Raw genomic sequence first — 13,772 nt, 5'->3', positions numbered from 1 at the left:
CTCACCTGGAACTGGAATAAAGAAACATGGATACAGATGGAAACCATCACAGCTTGGCTGGCATTTACATAGGCTTGGTCAGGATGGACTATGGCTTAACTTTTGCCTGTCTGTGCTATCCCAAAGACTTCAGCTTCTGTATAACAGGTGACTAAAAATTGTTATCTTCTTTTGAAAAGGCTGCTTGCTGTTGCTGTAAATAATAAGAGTATTGATCTCTGAAGGGGTACAATACAAGCCTCCTGTAGGAGTCCGTCTTGACTGGATCCACTGTAGGGAGCCACGGAGAGAGACACGGTTCGCTGGTGACTGAAGGCACAGTCTTGGAGTCTTGAGGCCCTAGAGGGGTCACTCCCAAGGGACTGGTTACAGGTTGACTACACGAGACCCTGTGGATCCATGACAATGACATCCTCATCTTTTCAGAAAATCAAGCACTACACAACCAAAATGTCTGCCTGGTACTTGAGTTTCTACAAGCAAATGGCCTGTATAGGAAACATGAGAAGTTACACCCACCTTTCTGTGAACTTCTTAACTATGTCATTTTCCTCAGCAAGACAGGTATGGACCTCCGGAGTATCCACAATCATGGATTGGGTAGCCCCAAGAAATGTCTGTGATGTCCAGTATTTCCTGGGATTTGTTAATTTTTATTGGCGATTCATCCAAGGGTTTTCAAAGGTGGTGACCCTGATTACTTGGCTGCTCTGGAAGAATAGTATATTTGCTAGTACAAAAGAAGCCCAGTCCACCTTTGATCAATTAAAGAAAGTGTTTACATCAGCACGCAACTTGGTACATCTGGACCCAGCAAAACCCTTTGTTGTTGAAGCAGATGCCTCCAATTATGTGACTAAGAGTAGTATGGTCACAGCGACATGGGCCCCAGGGTATGCTTCATCCTTGTGCATTTTAATCCTGGAAACTGATGCACATGGAGCAAAACTATGAAATCTGTGACAAAGAATTGCGGGCCATCGAAGCTGCTTTTGAAGAATGGTGCCATCACCTGGAAGGTGAATGTTTCCCAGTCCAGGCATACGTGGATAAAAGAACCTAGAGTACTTGTGAACTGCAAAAGCTCTCAATCAATGCCATATTCATTGGTCCCTTTTTTCAGGTTTGACTTCATCCTGACTTATCCCTCAGGTGCCAGGAATGGTTGTGTTGTAAGAGTAAGCACAAAGACAAAGGAAATGGGACACTCCAAAACCTGCCACCGTCTTGAAATCATGCCATTTTGCTAATGTGGCAGTGAACAACACCCTTGCTGTCTCTTGTGAAGTCCCTCCTGCACCTTGATCCACTTGCAGCTAAACTTATGTTGACTGAAATTGACCTAGCTCCTGACTCAACATTCTTGGTCAAGAACAAGATTCTCTTGGTTAAAGACCAGATTTATATCTCTAATGGTCAACCACTTCTAGCAATACTCTGGCTATGTCATGATTTGTGCCTGGCTGTCCATTTCAGTCACTGGAAAATATTGAGGTTGGTGTCTTGAACTTTTGGTTATCAAAACTGCATTTGTTTATTGAATTGTACATCAACTCCTGTGACATATGCACTTGAATGAAGACTTCCATTGCCAGACTTCCTCTGGGCACTTTGATTCCACTGCAAACTCTGTCTCAACCTATCTACAAGTATTTTATCACTGAACTTCCAAATGCCAGTGCCACACAACTGTGCTAGTCATTGTCAACCTATTTACAAAAATGTTCCATTTCATGCTGTGTCTTCAAATTCCCACAGTGGAAGTAACAGAATGACTGCTTTTCAACCCTGTCTTCAGACTCCATGATCTATTGTCTAACATTACATCTGACTGAAGATCACAGCTCATTTCACATTTCCGGAGAGAGCTGTTCAAGTTCTTGGATGTGGCTCTATTGGTCTCCTCAGCTTATCACTGCTAGACATATGGACAGATGGAACACGAAAACCAAATTCTTGACCAATACCTCCACTGTTTAATCAATTACCACCAGAATGACTGGGTTTGACTCCTCCCTTTTGCCAAATTTGCGTATAACATTTCTGGTGGGAGATTAACCCACCAGAGTCCTTTTTATACCAGCTATGGTTTCCACTCCCAATTCCATCTGTCTATACCACAAGTTTCCCATGTACCCATAGCCTCCAACCTAGTGGAACACCTACACTGCATCCAGGAAGAGTTGAAAGCCCACTTAGAACTTAGCAAACAGGATTTCAAATGGTACGCCACTCTCCATTGGCAGGGAACCTGTTACATCACAGTTGTAGATAAAGTATGGCTCTCCATGCTGACTTTGTCTCTATCTGACCTTCATGAAAGCTGGATTACCGATATGTTGGCCCATCTAGCAGATCAGTCTCAGTAGCCTTCAAACTCCAACTGCCCAAGATGATGAAAATGCATCCAGTATTCCATGTCTCAAGAACTCCTTTTCCAGATGAGTTCAGCCTCCATCAGCATCCGTCATGGTCCAGCGACATGAGGAGTACCTGGTTAAGCAGATCTTGGACTCCAAAGTTCACTGAGGAAGCTTATGTACCTTGTTGATTGGGAGGGTTATGATCCAGCTGATCATTTGTGGAATGTACATGCACAGCTGACAATGTATTTACACCTGCCCTACTTAAAGAATTCCATCAGTCATACCCCGATAAACCTTTTCAGGTGTGTGTGTGGGGGTGTATTGTAATGAGTGTTCAGAGTCAGAGGATGAGTCATCTCTGAGTCTGATGAGTCATCCCTGAACCTGAGTGTTCTGAGCCTGATAGGTCATCAGAGGTAAGTCCCTGCAAGTCCTGAGGGTTCAGCCAATCCACAAGCAAGGGTCTAATCAGGTGACCTCAAGTAGGTATATTGGCTCCTAGTGAAAGCAGCCCTCCAGTTTGCTCAACATTACTATCTTGCTGGGGATACTCCCAGCTCCCTGGTAGTTCTGACAGACTACTTCTGCTCCAGCCAAAGCCTGTGCCTGCTCTTTTTCCAGCCTGTGATGGCTCCTGCTTCAATCACAGCATACTGCCCAGCTGCCCTGACACTTTTCAGTATCTACCTGATCATGGGAATCAGCAAGTCTGACAGTCTGTGTGCTGGGCTTCAATCTTGAAAACAGGTGAGCAATGCACTACATAAGTTTTAATGCAGCAGAGGTAGACTGAGGCCAGTAGTTAGTCACACACGGATGTGTGTGTGTGTGTGTTGGTAAGGAAGAAATAGGTTGTGACAAGTATGACATCTGTTGGTAGAGGCCAAGGTAAGAGAGGAAATCCAGAACTTGAACCCCTAAATGGCCCATCATGAATTTCAACACCAAAGGTGATTCCAATAGACTGGGGAACAGAGAAGAAATATTTGCAGGATAACAGACAGATATCACCTTTGGAATAAATTTGGATATATATTATGAGAAAAAAAACACCTTATAAAACTAGCATTTAGTGGACCATTTGCTAACATACACAGAATCCCAGGTTCGCAGATTTCATAATTTGAAGTTACTACCCATCAAAAAAATAAACTATGATGGAAAAACTCAAGGTTACAAGAGTCACATGATCAAAAGGAAGCTTTATAAGTTTGGTAAGACCTACATCATTATCTGTGGCATGAAGTGCTCCTTAATGGGAAGCTTCATATGCAGCATGTTCTTAATAAATCTAATAATCAGGTACTCTACCGCAAATTTACTTTTACTGATTTGAGGGTGGGTGCAGGGGAAAGGAAAGCAAAGTCCCTCAGAAAAGCAGTAGACAGACTAAGATAATATAGTATATTTTTATATATTTTAATAAATTAAAATCTAGAACTTCCCAGTGGTTTATCATGAACATTTGGAATATCACAATTCTTATTTCAGGTTGTTGATCTTTCTTTCCTCTTCCAGCATGGCCATGATTTGGGTTGTTTTAAGTAACTTTAAATAACCCATTATCAACTTTGTCCTAACCTTAATTTATGCCATTTTCCTCTTTTGGCTGTAGTCACTCCTGCTCTGGACATCTGCCGTCTGTTTTCCCTTACATCACATCATTGCTCAGTTTGTTTATCTCCCCCATATCTCCTCCTCACAGTGTCTCTGTGAAGTAAGATGTACAGGACCCTAATTGGCTCCATGTTCCTGAAAACCCAATTGCCTCTTGCCTATCTGCAACAACTTCCCAAGATGTAGCTATCCCCTAGTTTTACCTTTTGTAAAGCTACATGGAGTTTTGTAACACCCCTTCATGGATAGTACTAGAATCTGATTGTGAGAAAAGGAAATTCAAGAAATTGAGTCAAGAAGTATTGGAGATACAAACTGGGATGAAAAGAGAATCAGAGGTAGAGAACATTAATTACAATTAATAGCACTATGACTGGCTGGTGAGATGTGGGTGCATGTGGTCCCTATGTAAGCAGGGCTATGTAATCACATTGTTCACATAAGCTAAAGCCCCGTCTCTTCTGATGATTTCAGAACTGACTCTCCAAGCCAGCCTAAGTCTTTCAGTATCTCCACATGTAGCATGGCCTATTTCCCCCGCCCCTTCCCCCCCAACTATGTCATTAGGAGAGAGATCAGCAGGGAGATAGGGAGAGGCTAATGTCCAGAGCAGGAAAATAAGATTCAAAAAAAGATTTTAAAACATAGTTTAGGTTTTTTAGATAGCTTTTTCCAATTTTAATGTATTTCCTTGTTTATTCGGTGAATGATGAAACTTCTTCTGAGTGTAAGATTATATTTTAAAAAACAAAAAGGATTTAATTATTTTTCTTCATTTAATTTTGAGATAATATTTGCACAGAATCACCTTAGAACCATAATGAAACACTTCTGAATATGCTTCATGTTGGGACAGCACCATTTCTTTAGTGTTCTGCAGCAATCTACCTAAAGCAATGTACCCAGTATTGCCAATCCCCAGCATTCAAAAATCATGATCCAGGCCCCTGCTAAATCATGAGATTGACTTAAAAATAAGGAGATTAAAAAAACTAAGCTTCAGGTGGTTTTGTTTGTTTGTTTGTTTGTTTTCTGGGTTTGAGCCCTTTGCAGTCAGATTTTCAGGCTTTCCTCCACAACCAAAATGGCTTGAAACTTCCTTTAAAATAAAAATAAAATTAATACTGAGAATCTAACAACTCCAGGAGCTGGTGCTTTAAGAAACATACCAAATGTCATGAAACTCATGATAAAATTGTGAGAACTGGCAACACTATGTACCAAATAATGCACCTAGCACAACACATACCATGCCATGTTTTGTTCCTTAATAATAGGATTAGTAATGCTTAGCCAATTGAACACAGTGGTTGTCTGAAAATTCACATTTGATAAAAGATGTATCTTTTACAAAGCTACTCTACCATCTTCTGGTGCATGACGCTGACCTCTTGTTCTGAGCCCATTAATGAGCTGTACTTGATTAGCCCATCATCCATTTGAGTAAGCATGCATTCAAAGGCTGTATAACTATATTACACAATTGTGTTTATTATATTATTGAATCTGATAACTGTTTAGATCTAAAGTATTTCGTGTGTATACTACACATATACATCTGAGATACCTTCTGCAGTTTTGCATTTGAGGTACCTTATATCCAGAGTACACAGCTGATCTTCTTGATTTAGAAGTGAGTGACATCTTGAAATTCGATTTTACCACAAAGTTGTTTCACCTTCTTAAGACCTGTCTGGGTCTTAGTCCCCAAGAAATTTTTGATGACAATGAATATCATAAGTAATCTCACTCCATTTTTCTTCTGATACAAATTGATGGCATTATTTGAGAGTAGAAACTCAATTTCCTGGAAGCTGTTTCTGATATTGGTTGTCTTTCCCCTTGACTAGAACTGAACTTTTAGTAGAAAATTCCAAAGAATGAATTCTGTGAATTCTCTGAACAATCCTGAGTGTCCATCTGACAGAGGCAATCAACAATCAGATAGGTACGAATGGCTCCAATTTGGCTCTCTAGAAAAGTCTCTTGCAGGGTAAGTTTGACAAACGTTAAACTTACATGAGATTACAGTAGTTGTCAGCCAAGATAGAACAGAAAAAATAATCATCAATCCAGTTAGGAAAGATGTGGACAAATTGGACAGAATCCAGATAAGAGCAACAAAAATGACACAAGGTTTAGAAAATCTGACCTGTGAGGACAGGTTAAAAAAAATGGTCATGTTTAGACATGAGAAAAGAAAACTGAGGGGTGACCTGACAACAGTCTTCAAATATGCTAAGGGCTTTTATAAAGAAGACTGTGATCCATTGTTCTCCATGTCCACTGGAGGTAGGACAAGAAGTAATGGGCTTAATCTGCAGCAGAGGAGATGTAAGTTAGATATTAGGAAAAACTTTCTAACTATAAGGGTAGTTAAGATCTGGAATAGGCTCTCAGGAAGTTTCTAGAATCCCTGTCATTTGAAAGTTTTTAAAAGCAAGTTAAACAAATATCTGTCAAGGATGGCCTAGGTTTACTTAATCCTGCCTCAGTGCAGTGGCTGGAATTGATGACTTCTCAAGGTACCTTCCAGCCCTACATTTTTTATGATTCTATACCACTTCTAATAAACTGAAAGACACATTTTTTGGATGGGGTGTGGCCCAGATTCACAGGATACAGGGGAAAAGCATCATTTGACAAGAATGGTTAGTTAGTATTTCTCATTTGATTGTTTAAAAAAAAAGTAAGGGATTTACCAATGATCTTTCTTAAACAACTATTTCAAGACACTTGTTTAAATCAAGTTTGTGGCTGAGATTACAGGTAACCATATTGGATGTAGTGTACTACAATTCAATCATGAATAATAAATGAAAACAAACCACAAGACATCATACTGTCCCACAAATGAGAGGAGCCACTAATGGCATGAAGTCCTCTAGAGTAACATATTTTTTAATTATCTTTGGGTTCGGTCCTGGTATTGGTTTTATATCAAGTATATATGGGCAGATGGGAGAAGCTATTGGAGATTCAGTAGTGGACATATAATGGCTGCCATCTTTGCAATGCTAAATTTTTGTGAACTTAGTGTAATTTTTGCTTTGGCTAAATTTTCAAGGAAAGTTACAAAAATCTCCATGCATGATACAAAAATGAAAACTGGTTATGTTGCACTACTCTAATCACTCCCATAATGACTATCAAAATCAGAGTCTGAGGAGCAATCTGATCTTCCATTAGTTATCATATAGACAGTCTGTAGTCTTCTATGTCTCTGCCAAGCACTATTCCACAAATGAATAGCCTTCTCTGGGTCAAACTTTTTGATGTCTGGGGAATTCAGCTGAATTATCATGAGATCAGTCACACTTTCAGACATTCCTTTAGAGTGCAGTTGCATCATGGTAAGCTTCACTTGACTGAAGCCACGCTCTGCCTCAGCTGAACTTGCAGGAAGTGTTAGGATCAAATCTACCAGCATCAGGATGTTAGGATACTTGTGAGAGTAATCCGAGTTCACTGAATCCCATGTCAAACTCCGAATGTTTTGAAATCTAAAAAGCATAGCAAAAAATAAATAAAAAAATTGGCCATGTAGATTTTGCATAATCTTTAAACACACTGACTTCAAACATTTTTAGTTTGATGAACTTTCACAATTTCAGTATCTTTATTACCTGTCATATAGCTCTAATTTCAGCATGCTCCATTCAGTGTCAACCTCATCAACTTTTACATTGGCACCTTCCAGTATTGGTTCATAATGCTTAGTTAGGATGGACACCTCCCTTTCACCAAATTCTGTACCAAAGGTGAAAGAAAACATCTGCATAACTTAAAGAAAAACACAAATAATTCGGATTTATTCAGATAGCCAGTGCATAGTTTTCCATACCTTGTTTGATCTTGTCTGGCCAAAGTTTAAAACTTCCAATGGTGGTAGCTCTCAAAACATCTTGGCTGGCATCACAAAAGCAATCACGCAGCCTCCTCACCAGATTACTTAATACTTTGGTTCGTACTGGTAAGATATTTCCATTTCCTACAAGCTGGTGACCATGAAAGTGTGTAACTGCATCAACTAGGCGTTCCTTTGGACCAGATCTGAAAAATGTAGAATACAAAACAAATATTAATCTTTTCTTACACTTTAAGGTAAAACATCTGGTGTAATGGTTAAACACACTCACCTTGTTTTATACATTTGGAGTGTTTCCAGTGTCGACTGCATGGTTGCAAATATATCTGCAATGGAAGAGTTACGATCCTGAGTAACACGGGATAGAATGTTGAGGACATTAATGATATCCAGCAAGAAATGAGAGAACTTGACAACCTCCATTTGCAGAAGAAGCTTTAGAAGGCCTTTGACTTTTTGGTGATTTGAGGCACTTGGGTCTCCTTGCATCTGGAACTCAACAAGAAAAATAATACATGTCAATGAAAATGGTGACAAACAAGTAGCCATGAGTTTGCTTTTTTTTTTTTGGTCAAGATACATAAAAATTTTAAAGCACTTACCTTACTCATATGCAGGAGAATTGCAGGGTAACCCTTAAGAAGGATCTGGAGAGCTGTCTGTAGGCGAGAAAGCCATCGGGTGCCTCCAATTCGAGAGGGAATCGCTGGACGTAGCTTAAGGGTTTCATATGTGGAATTGAGATTGCTCTTATTTAGAGGTGAGTTATGATAAAAGTAATATATATTTTGCAAGAGACCACTTAGAGTGGTGTATAGCTGAATGCTTTTCAGTGCTCCCTTATAAGCCAGTTCAAGTCGATGAGCAAAACAATGCACCGACTGCACACAAGGCTGAATTTCCTTCAGCAGCTTAGCTACCCCATTGTTTTCTCCTACCATGACATCTGCACCATCACTCCCAAACCCAACTAGTTTTCTTGACCAGTCTTGACTTGACAGATTGAGCTGAAGATTTATTTGCAAAGTTTTCACAATGGCATTTTTTATAGTTGAAGCATCAGATTTGTCAACTGATTGAACCCCAACAATCTGGCAGTGGACTTTTCCTTCATAGGCAAAGCGTACATATACAACTGCAGCTTCTTTGATTGCATTGTCTGCGACTCCATCACTAATGAGGGAGAAGAACTTACATTTTTCGAGTTTCTCTTTCAAGGCCCTACGTTCTACTTCAGCAATATAATGTATAAATGTTCTTGCTGACTTGTCATTTCTAAACATGGAACCAATATCCACACCTTTCATGTCATCCAGTTTGCACATCCAATCAAGGTCTGTAAAAGGATGTCCACACTTGGCTATAGCATGGCATGTTCTAAAAATATTTTCTATTCGTCCTAAAGTTACTTTGCTCATGCTCTTTAACATCTGCTCAGTAGAAGCTTGGTCTCCTGTGGCATTGCTGGCGGCTTCCATGCAACTAGCCCAGGCATGAGCTTCACTGCTGTGATGTATATTTATAAATTCAAGCTTAAAGATGTCAGTCCCAGAACAAAAATTATGTACGTTTTCCCCCAAGTTCACATTATGCTTGCGACACAGGGCACAGAACATTACTCCTCTTTTACCATCATACTTTAACCAGGGATATTTCGTTAGCCATGTTTTCAGAAACTGGTGATTCCCCTTTGCTTGATGTTCAAAACATTGTTTCTCTTTTCCTTCGTCACTGACTTTGCTCTTGTTAGGAGGGATATTCTTGCTTTTAAAATGCTTCAATGCTTTTATGGCTACAATTTAAAAAAATCATTATTTGGGGCTTGGATGTGATTTGAACTCATATACTCACAAACTTTAAGGCTAGACAGAACTATCATGATCATCGAGTCTGACTCCTGCACATCACAGGCCACAGAACCTCACCTACCTACTCCTGTAATAGGCCCATAACCTCTGACTAAGTTACTGAAGTCCTCAAATTTTGATTTAAAGACTTAAAATTACAGAGAATCCACCATTTTCTCTAGTTCAAACCAGCAAGTGACCCATGCCGCAGAGAAAGGGGGGAGAAAACCAACAACCAAAAACCCAGGGTCTCTGCCAATCTGATCTTAGGTGAAATTCATTCTTGACTCCTAATATCACAAAGAGTTAGACCCTGAGCATGTGGGTGAGACCCACCAGCCAGGAAAAGAAATCTCTGGGTAACTCAGAGCCTTCTCAAACTAGTGTCCCATCTCTGGCCATTGGAGATATTTGCTAACAGCATTCACAGATGGGCTATTTGCCATTGTAGGCAATTTAATCATACCATCCCCTTCACAAAATTTATCAAGCTCAAATCTTGAAATGTTAGATTTTTTGCCGCCACTACTCCCCTTGAAAGGCTGTTCCAGAATTTTATTCCTCTGATGGCTAGAAACATTGGTCTAATTTCAAGCCTAAACTTATTGATGGCCAGTTTTTATCCATTTGTTCTCGTGTCAACATCTTGTGCCTTAACTTAATAATTCCTCTCCCTTCCTGGTATTTATCCTCTGATGTCTTTATAGAGAGCAATCATATCTCCGCTCATCCTTCATTTTGTTAGGCTAAATAAGCCACGCCCTTTAACTCTCCTCTTGTAAGATAGGTACTCCATTCTTCTGTTCATCCCAGTAGCTCTTCTTTGCACCTGTTCCAGTTTGAATTAATATTTCTTAAAAATGGGAGACCAGAATTGCACACACTATTCCAGATGACATCTCACCAATGCCATGTATAATGGGAATAAAAATTCACTCTCTCTATTTGAAATACCTCACCTAATGCACCCTAGAATTGCATTAGCCTTTTTCATGGCTACATCACATTGGCAGCTCATAGTCATCCTGTGGTTGACCAATACACCTTTCTCCTTCTCTGTAGCTTCCAATTGATATGTGACCACCTTACAGCAAGAATTGTTGCTGTTGACCTATAAGTGCTTGACCTGCCACTTTGCACTACTAAATTTCATCTAATTTCTATTATTCCAGTTTTCAAGATTGTCCAAATCTTCTTGTATGATATTCTGGTCCTTCGCCATACTGGCAATACCTCCCAACTTTGTCATCCACAGATTTTTATTAGCGCACTCCCACTTTTTGTGCCAAGGTCACTAATGAAAATGTTCAAAAAGACTGGTTCCAAGACTGATCCTTGAGGAACTCTACTAGTAACCTTCTTTCAGCCTGACAGTTCACCTTCCAGCATGACCCGTTGTAGTTTCCTCTTTAACCAGTTCCTTACCCACCCTTCGATTCTTGTACTAATCCCCATCTTCTCCAATTTAATTAATACACCCATGCAAGAGAAAGAGGTGGAATAAGCGCTCCTCTTACTCCCTTTGGGCCTAGACTCCTAAGAATAATCTTGTGCTACATTCTTACTTACTTCAACCCAAAGCAGATAGATAGTGCAGAGTTTTGGCTCCACTTATGTTCCTTGCTGGCCGGCAGAAAAATTGCTGCTGGTATAGAGCAGTAGAAAATCACTACTCCCAGGGAACAAGGAAGAAGAGGAAATGTGACTCAAGGGGGTGTCTTGGAAGCACAATGTCTATGAGAACTACTCCTGGGATGGTGAAGCGTACACATCGCCCATTACTCATAGCTGTGCCTAAAATCACAATCTAGCCAATAGTTTCCTGTTCTAGAAGTTTATTCTCCTCTTCATAGGTATGCATGAGGTGATGACTTGCCAGAAATGACTAATATTTCAAGATATATATTGCAACACATCACTTGTTCATGGAGGCAGGCTCCTGCATGCAGGCATGGTGGGAACCCCTCAAGCTTGGTTTCCAGAGAGGACATCTTGCACCATCCCTGCAGTACACACAATGCCACAAGCAGATGAAGAACAACAAGGCAGCAGATCTAGATGAGATCCCCACTGAAATCTTTAAAGATGGTGGACCTGCTTATCCTTAAAATCTGGATAAAGGAGGAGATACCCAGTGAAATGAGGGATGCCCTGATTGTCACCCTCTTCAAGAAAGGGGATAAAGTGGATTGTGGAAATTATTGTGGTATCTCCCTCCTAGCCATTGCAGACAAGTTCTGGCATGGATCCTTGCAACCCGCCTTCTGCCCGTCAGAAGAAATTTTACTGGAGTTAGAGTGGTTTTTGACCATGTTGTTGAACTGTGGATATGATCTTCACAGCACAGCAGCTGCAAGAAAAGTGTCGGGAGCAAAACTGACCACTGTACATGGCTTTTATTGATCTAACTAAAGACTTCGATTCAGTGAATCGCCGTGCCCTCTGGACTGTATTTTATATGATTGGATGTCCTGATAAATACATCAATGTCCTAAAATTGCTTCATGATAACATGAAAGCGACTGTTCTGAGCAGCACTGGCTCCCAGAGTGAACCTTTCAAAGTACAAACAGGAGTGAAACAGGACTGTATCATCGCTCTAACCATGTTTGTGTTTTTTACTGCTTTAATCCTTACCTAATTGCTGGGAACTTTACAGCTGGTATTGAAATCATTTGCAGAATGGATGGAAAGCTGTTCAGGCTTAGCAGAGTAAGATCTCCACAACATCTATTGTTGAATTTCAGGATGCTGATGACAACGCAATCTTTGCCCACTCTTAGAAAGATCTTCAAACTATCCTAAATGTGTTTGCCAATGCTTATGCCTGTCTTGGTTTCACTCTTAATATCAAGAAGAATAACATGCTCTATCAGCCCTCTCCAAAAGAGGTATTACATGCCCCATCTATCAAAATCAATGGAGTGGCACTGGAGAATGTCGATCATTTCCTCTGCATTGGAAGTCAGCTTTCATCCAAGGCAGATACTGATGCAGAAATTCAATATGGCTTGAGCTGATTCAGTGTAGATTTTTATCGTTTATGGCACAGGGTTTTTGAAGATCACGACATTCAGACAGACACCAAGCTTCTTGTTTATCAAGCCGTTATTCTCCCAACACTGTTGTATGGGTCCGAAACTTGGACAACCTATAGACACCACTTGAAAGTCCTTGAAAGGCACCATCAACACTGCCTTTGTAAGTTTCTGAAGATCAAATGGGAAGACAGGCGCACCAATATTAGTGTTCTGGAAGAGGCAAAGACCACCAGTATTGAGGCAATGATAATCAATCAGCAATTCCACTGGACTGGTCACATTGTCCGGATGCCACACCATCGACTCCCAAAACAGGTCCTGTTCTCTCAGCTGAAAAAAGGGCACCGTAACGTGGGTGGACAATGGAAGCATTATAAGGACTTGCTGAAGGACAACCTAAAAAAGTGTAATATTGACATTGACATTTGGGAGACACCTGCACAGGATCGCTTAAAATGGAGTGAAGTCCTACATGATGGTCCCCTGCATTTTGAACTTGCTCACCGACAAGCTGAAGAGGACAAGAGGTGCAGGAGGAAAGAGAAACTGGCTTCCAGTCATGGTCAACAGCCTCCTGCTGAACCTGAAAACATCTGCCCTCATTGTAATAGAACTTGTGGTTCAAGGATTGGCTGTATTAGCCACCTGAGGACACATAACTCCCATGGAAGATGATCATACTCGGTAACAAGTGATCGCTCATCATCATCATCACCACTACCTTTTTGCAGGTCAGCTGCCAGTTCCTCCTTAGGGGGAAATGAAATACTTCTACAATTTATTTATTAAAAAATAGCAACAGAAACCTCAAAATACATAACAGGAAGGCAGATTACTGGTGGTCTATCACAACACGTATTGCTAGAGAACAGCAATTACAAGTAAGCAATTTTCTCTAATCCAAATACATTTCTGGTACATTCCCCACTCTCCAGGGATGTCTCTAAAATAAAAATATAACATTAAAAATTCTCAACAAACTAAAATAGTTCCCCTATTGCAGACTAATAGGGAAAAGGGACCAGCTGAAGTA

The 13,772-nt window shown here is 40.3% G+C and overlaps 2 protein-coding genes across 2 annotated transcripts in view; both read right to left on the bottom strand.

Moving 5' to 3' along the window:
• LOC102931846 (sperm flagellar protein 2) overlaps positions 1–5,703 on the bottom strand; it is a 35,812-nt gene extending 30,109 nt beyond the window's left edge. The window contains exon 1 of the mRNA XM_037902650.2: positions 5,577–5,703. The gene's annotated coding sequence lies outside the window, so the exon portion shown is untranslated. The remainder of the gene's footprint in view (positions 1–5,576) is intronic.
• A 473-nt stretch (positions 5,704–6,176) lies between these two features.
• Positions 6,177–13,772, bottom strand: part of LOC119566633 (sperm flagellar protein 2) — a 64,863-nt gene continuing 57,267 nt past the window's right edge. The window contains exons 19-23 of the mRNA XM_043547736.1: positions 8,454–9,643; positions 8,123–8,340; positions 7,828–8,036; positions 7,610–7,733; positions 6,177–7,486 (exon numbers count right to left, since the gene is read on the bottom strand). Coding sequence (XP_043403671.1) covers positions 7,111–7,486; positions 7,610–7,733; positions 7,828–8,036; positions 8,123–8,340; positions 8,454–9,643 — 2,117 coding nt within the window. The 3' untranslated portion in view covers positions 6,177–7,110. The remainder of the gene's footprint in view (positions 7,487–7,609; positions 7,734–7,827; positions 8,037–8,122; positions 8,341–8,453; positions 9,644–13,772) is intronic.

This window comes from Chelonia mydas, chromosome 5, assembly GCF_015237465.2.
Source record: "Chelonia mydas isolate rCheMyd1 chromosome 5, rCheMyd1.pri.v2, whole genome shotgun sequence".
NCBI classification, from domain to species: Eukaryota; Metazoa; Chordata; order Testudines; family Cheloniidae; genus Chelonia; species Chelonia mydas.
The sequence above is the reverse complement of the archived record's forward strand: the minus strand, read 5'-3'. Positions and strand labels throughout refer to the sequence as shown.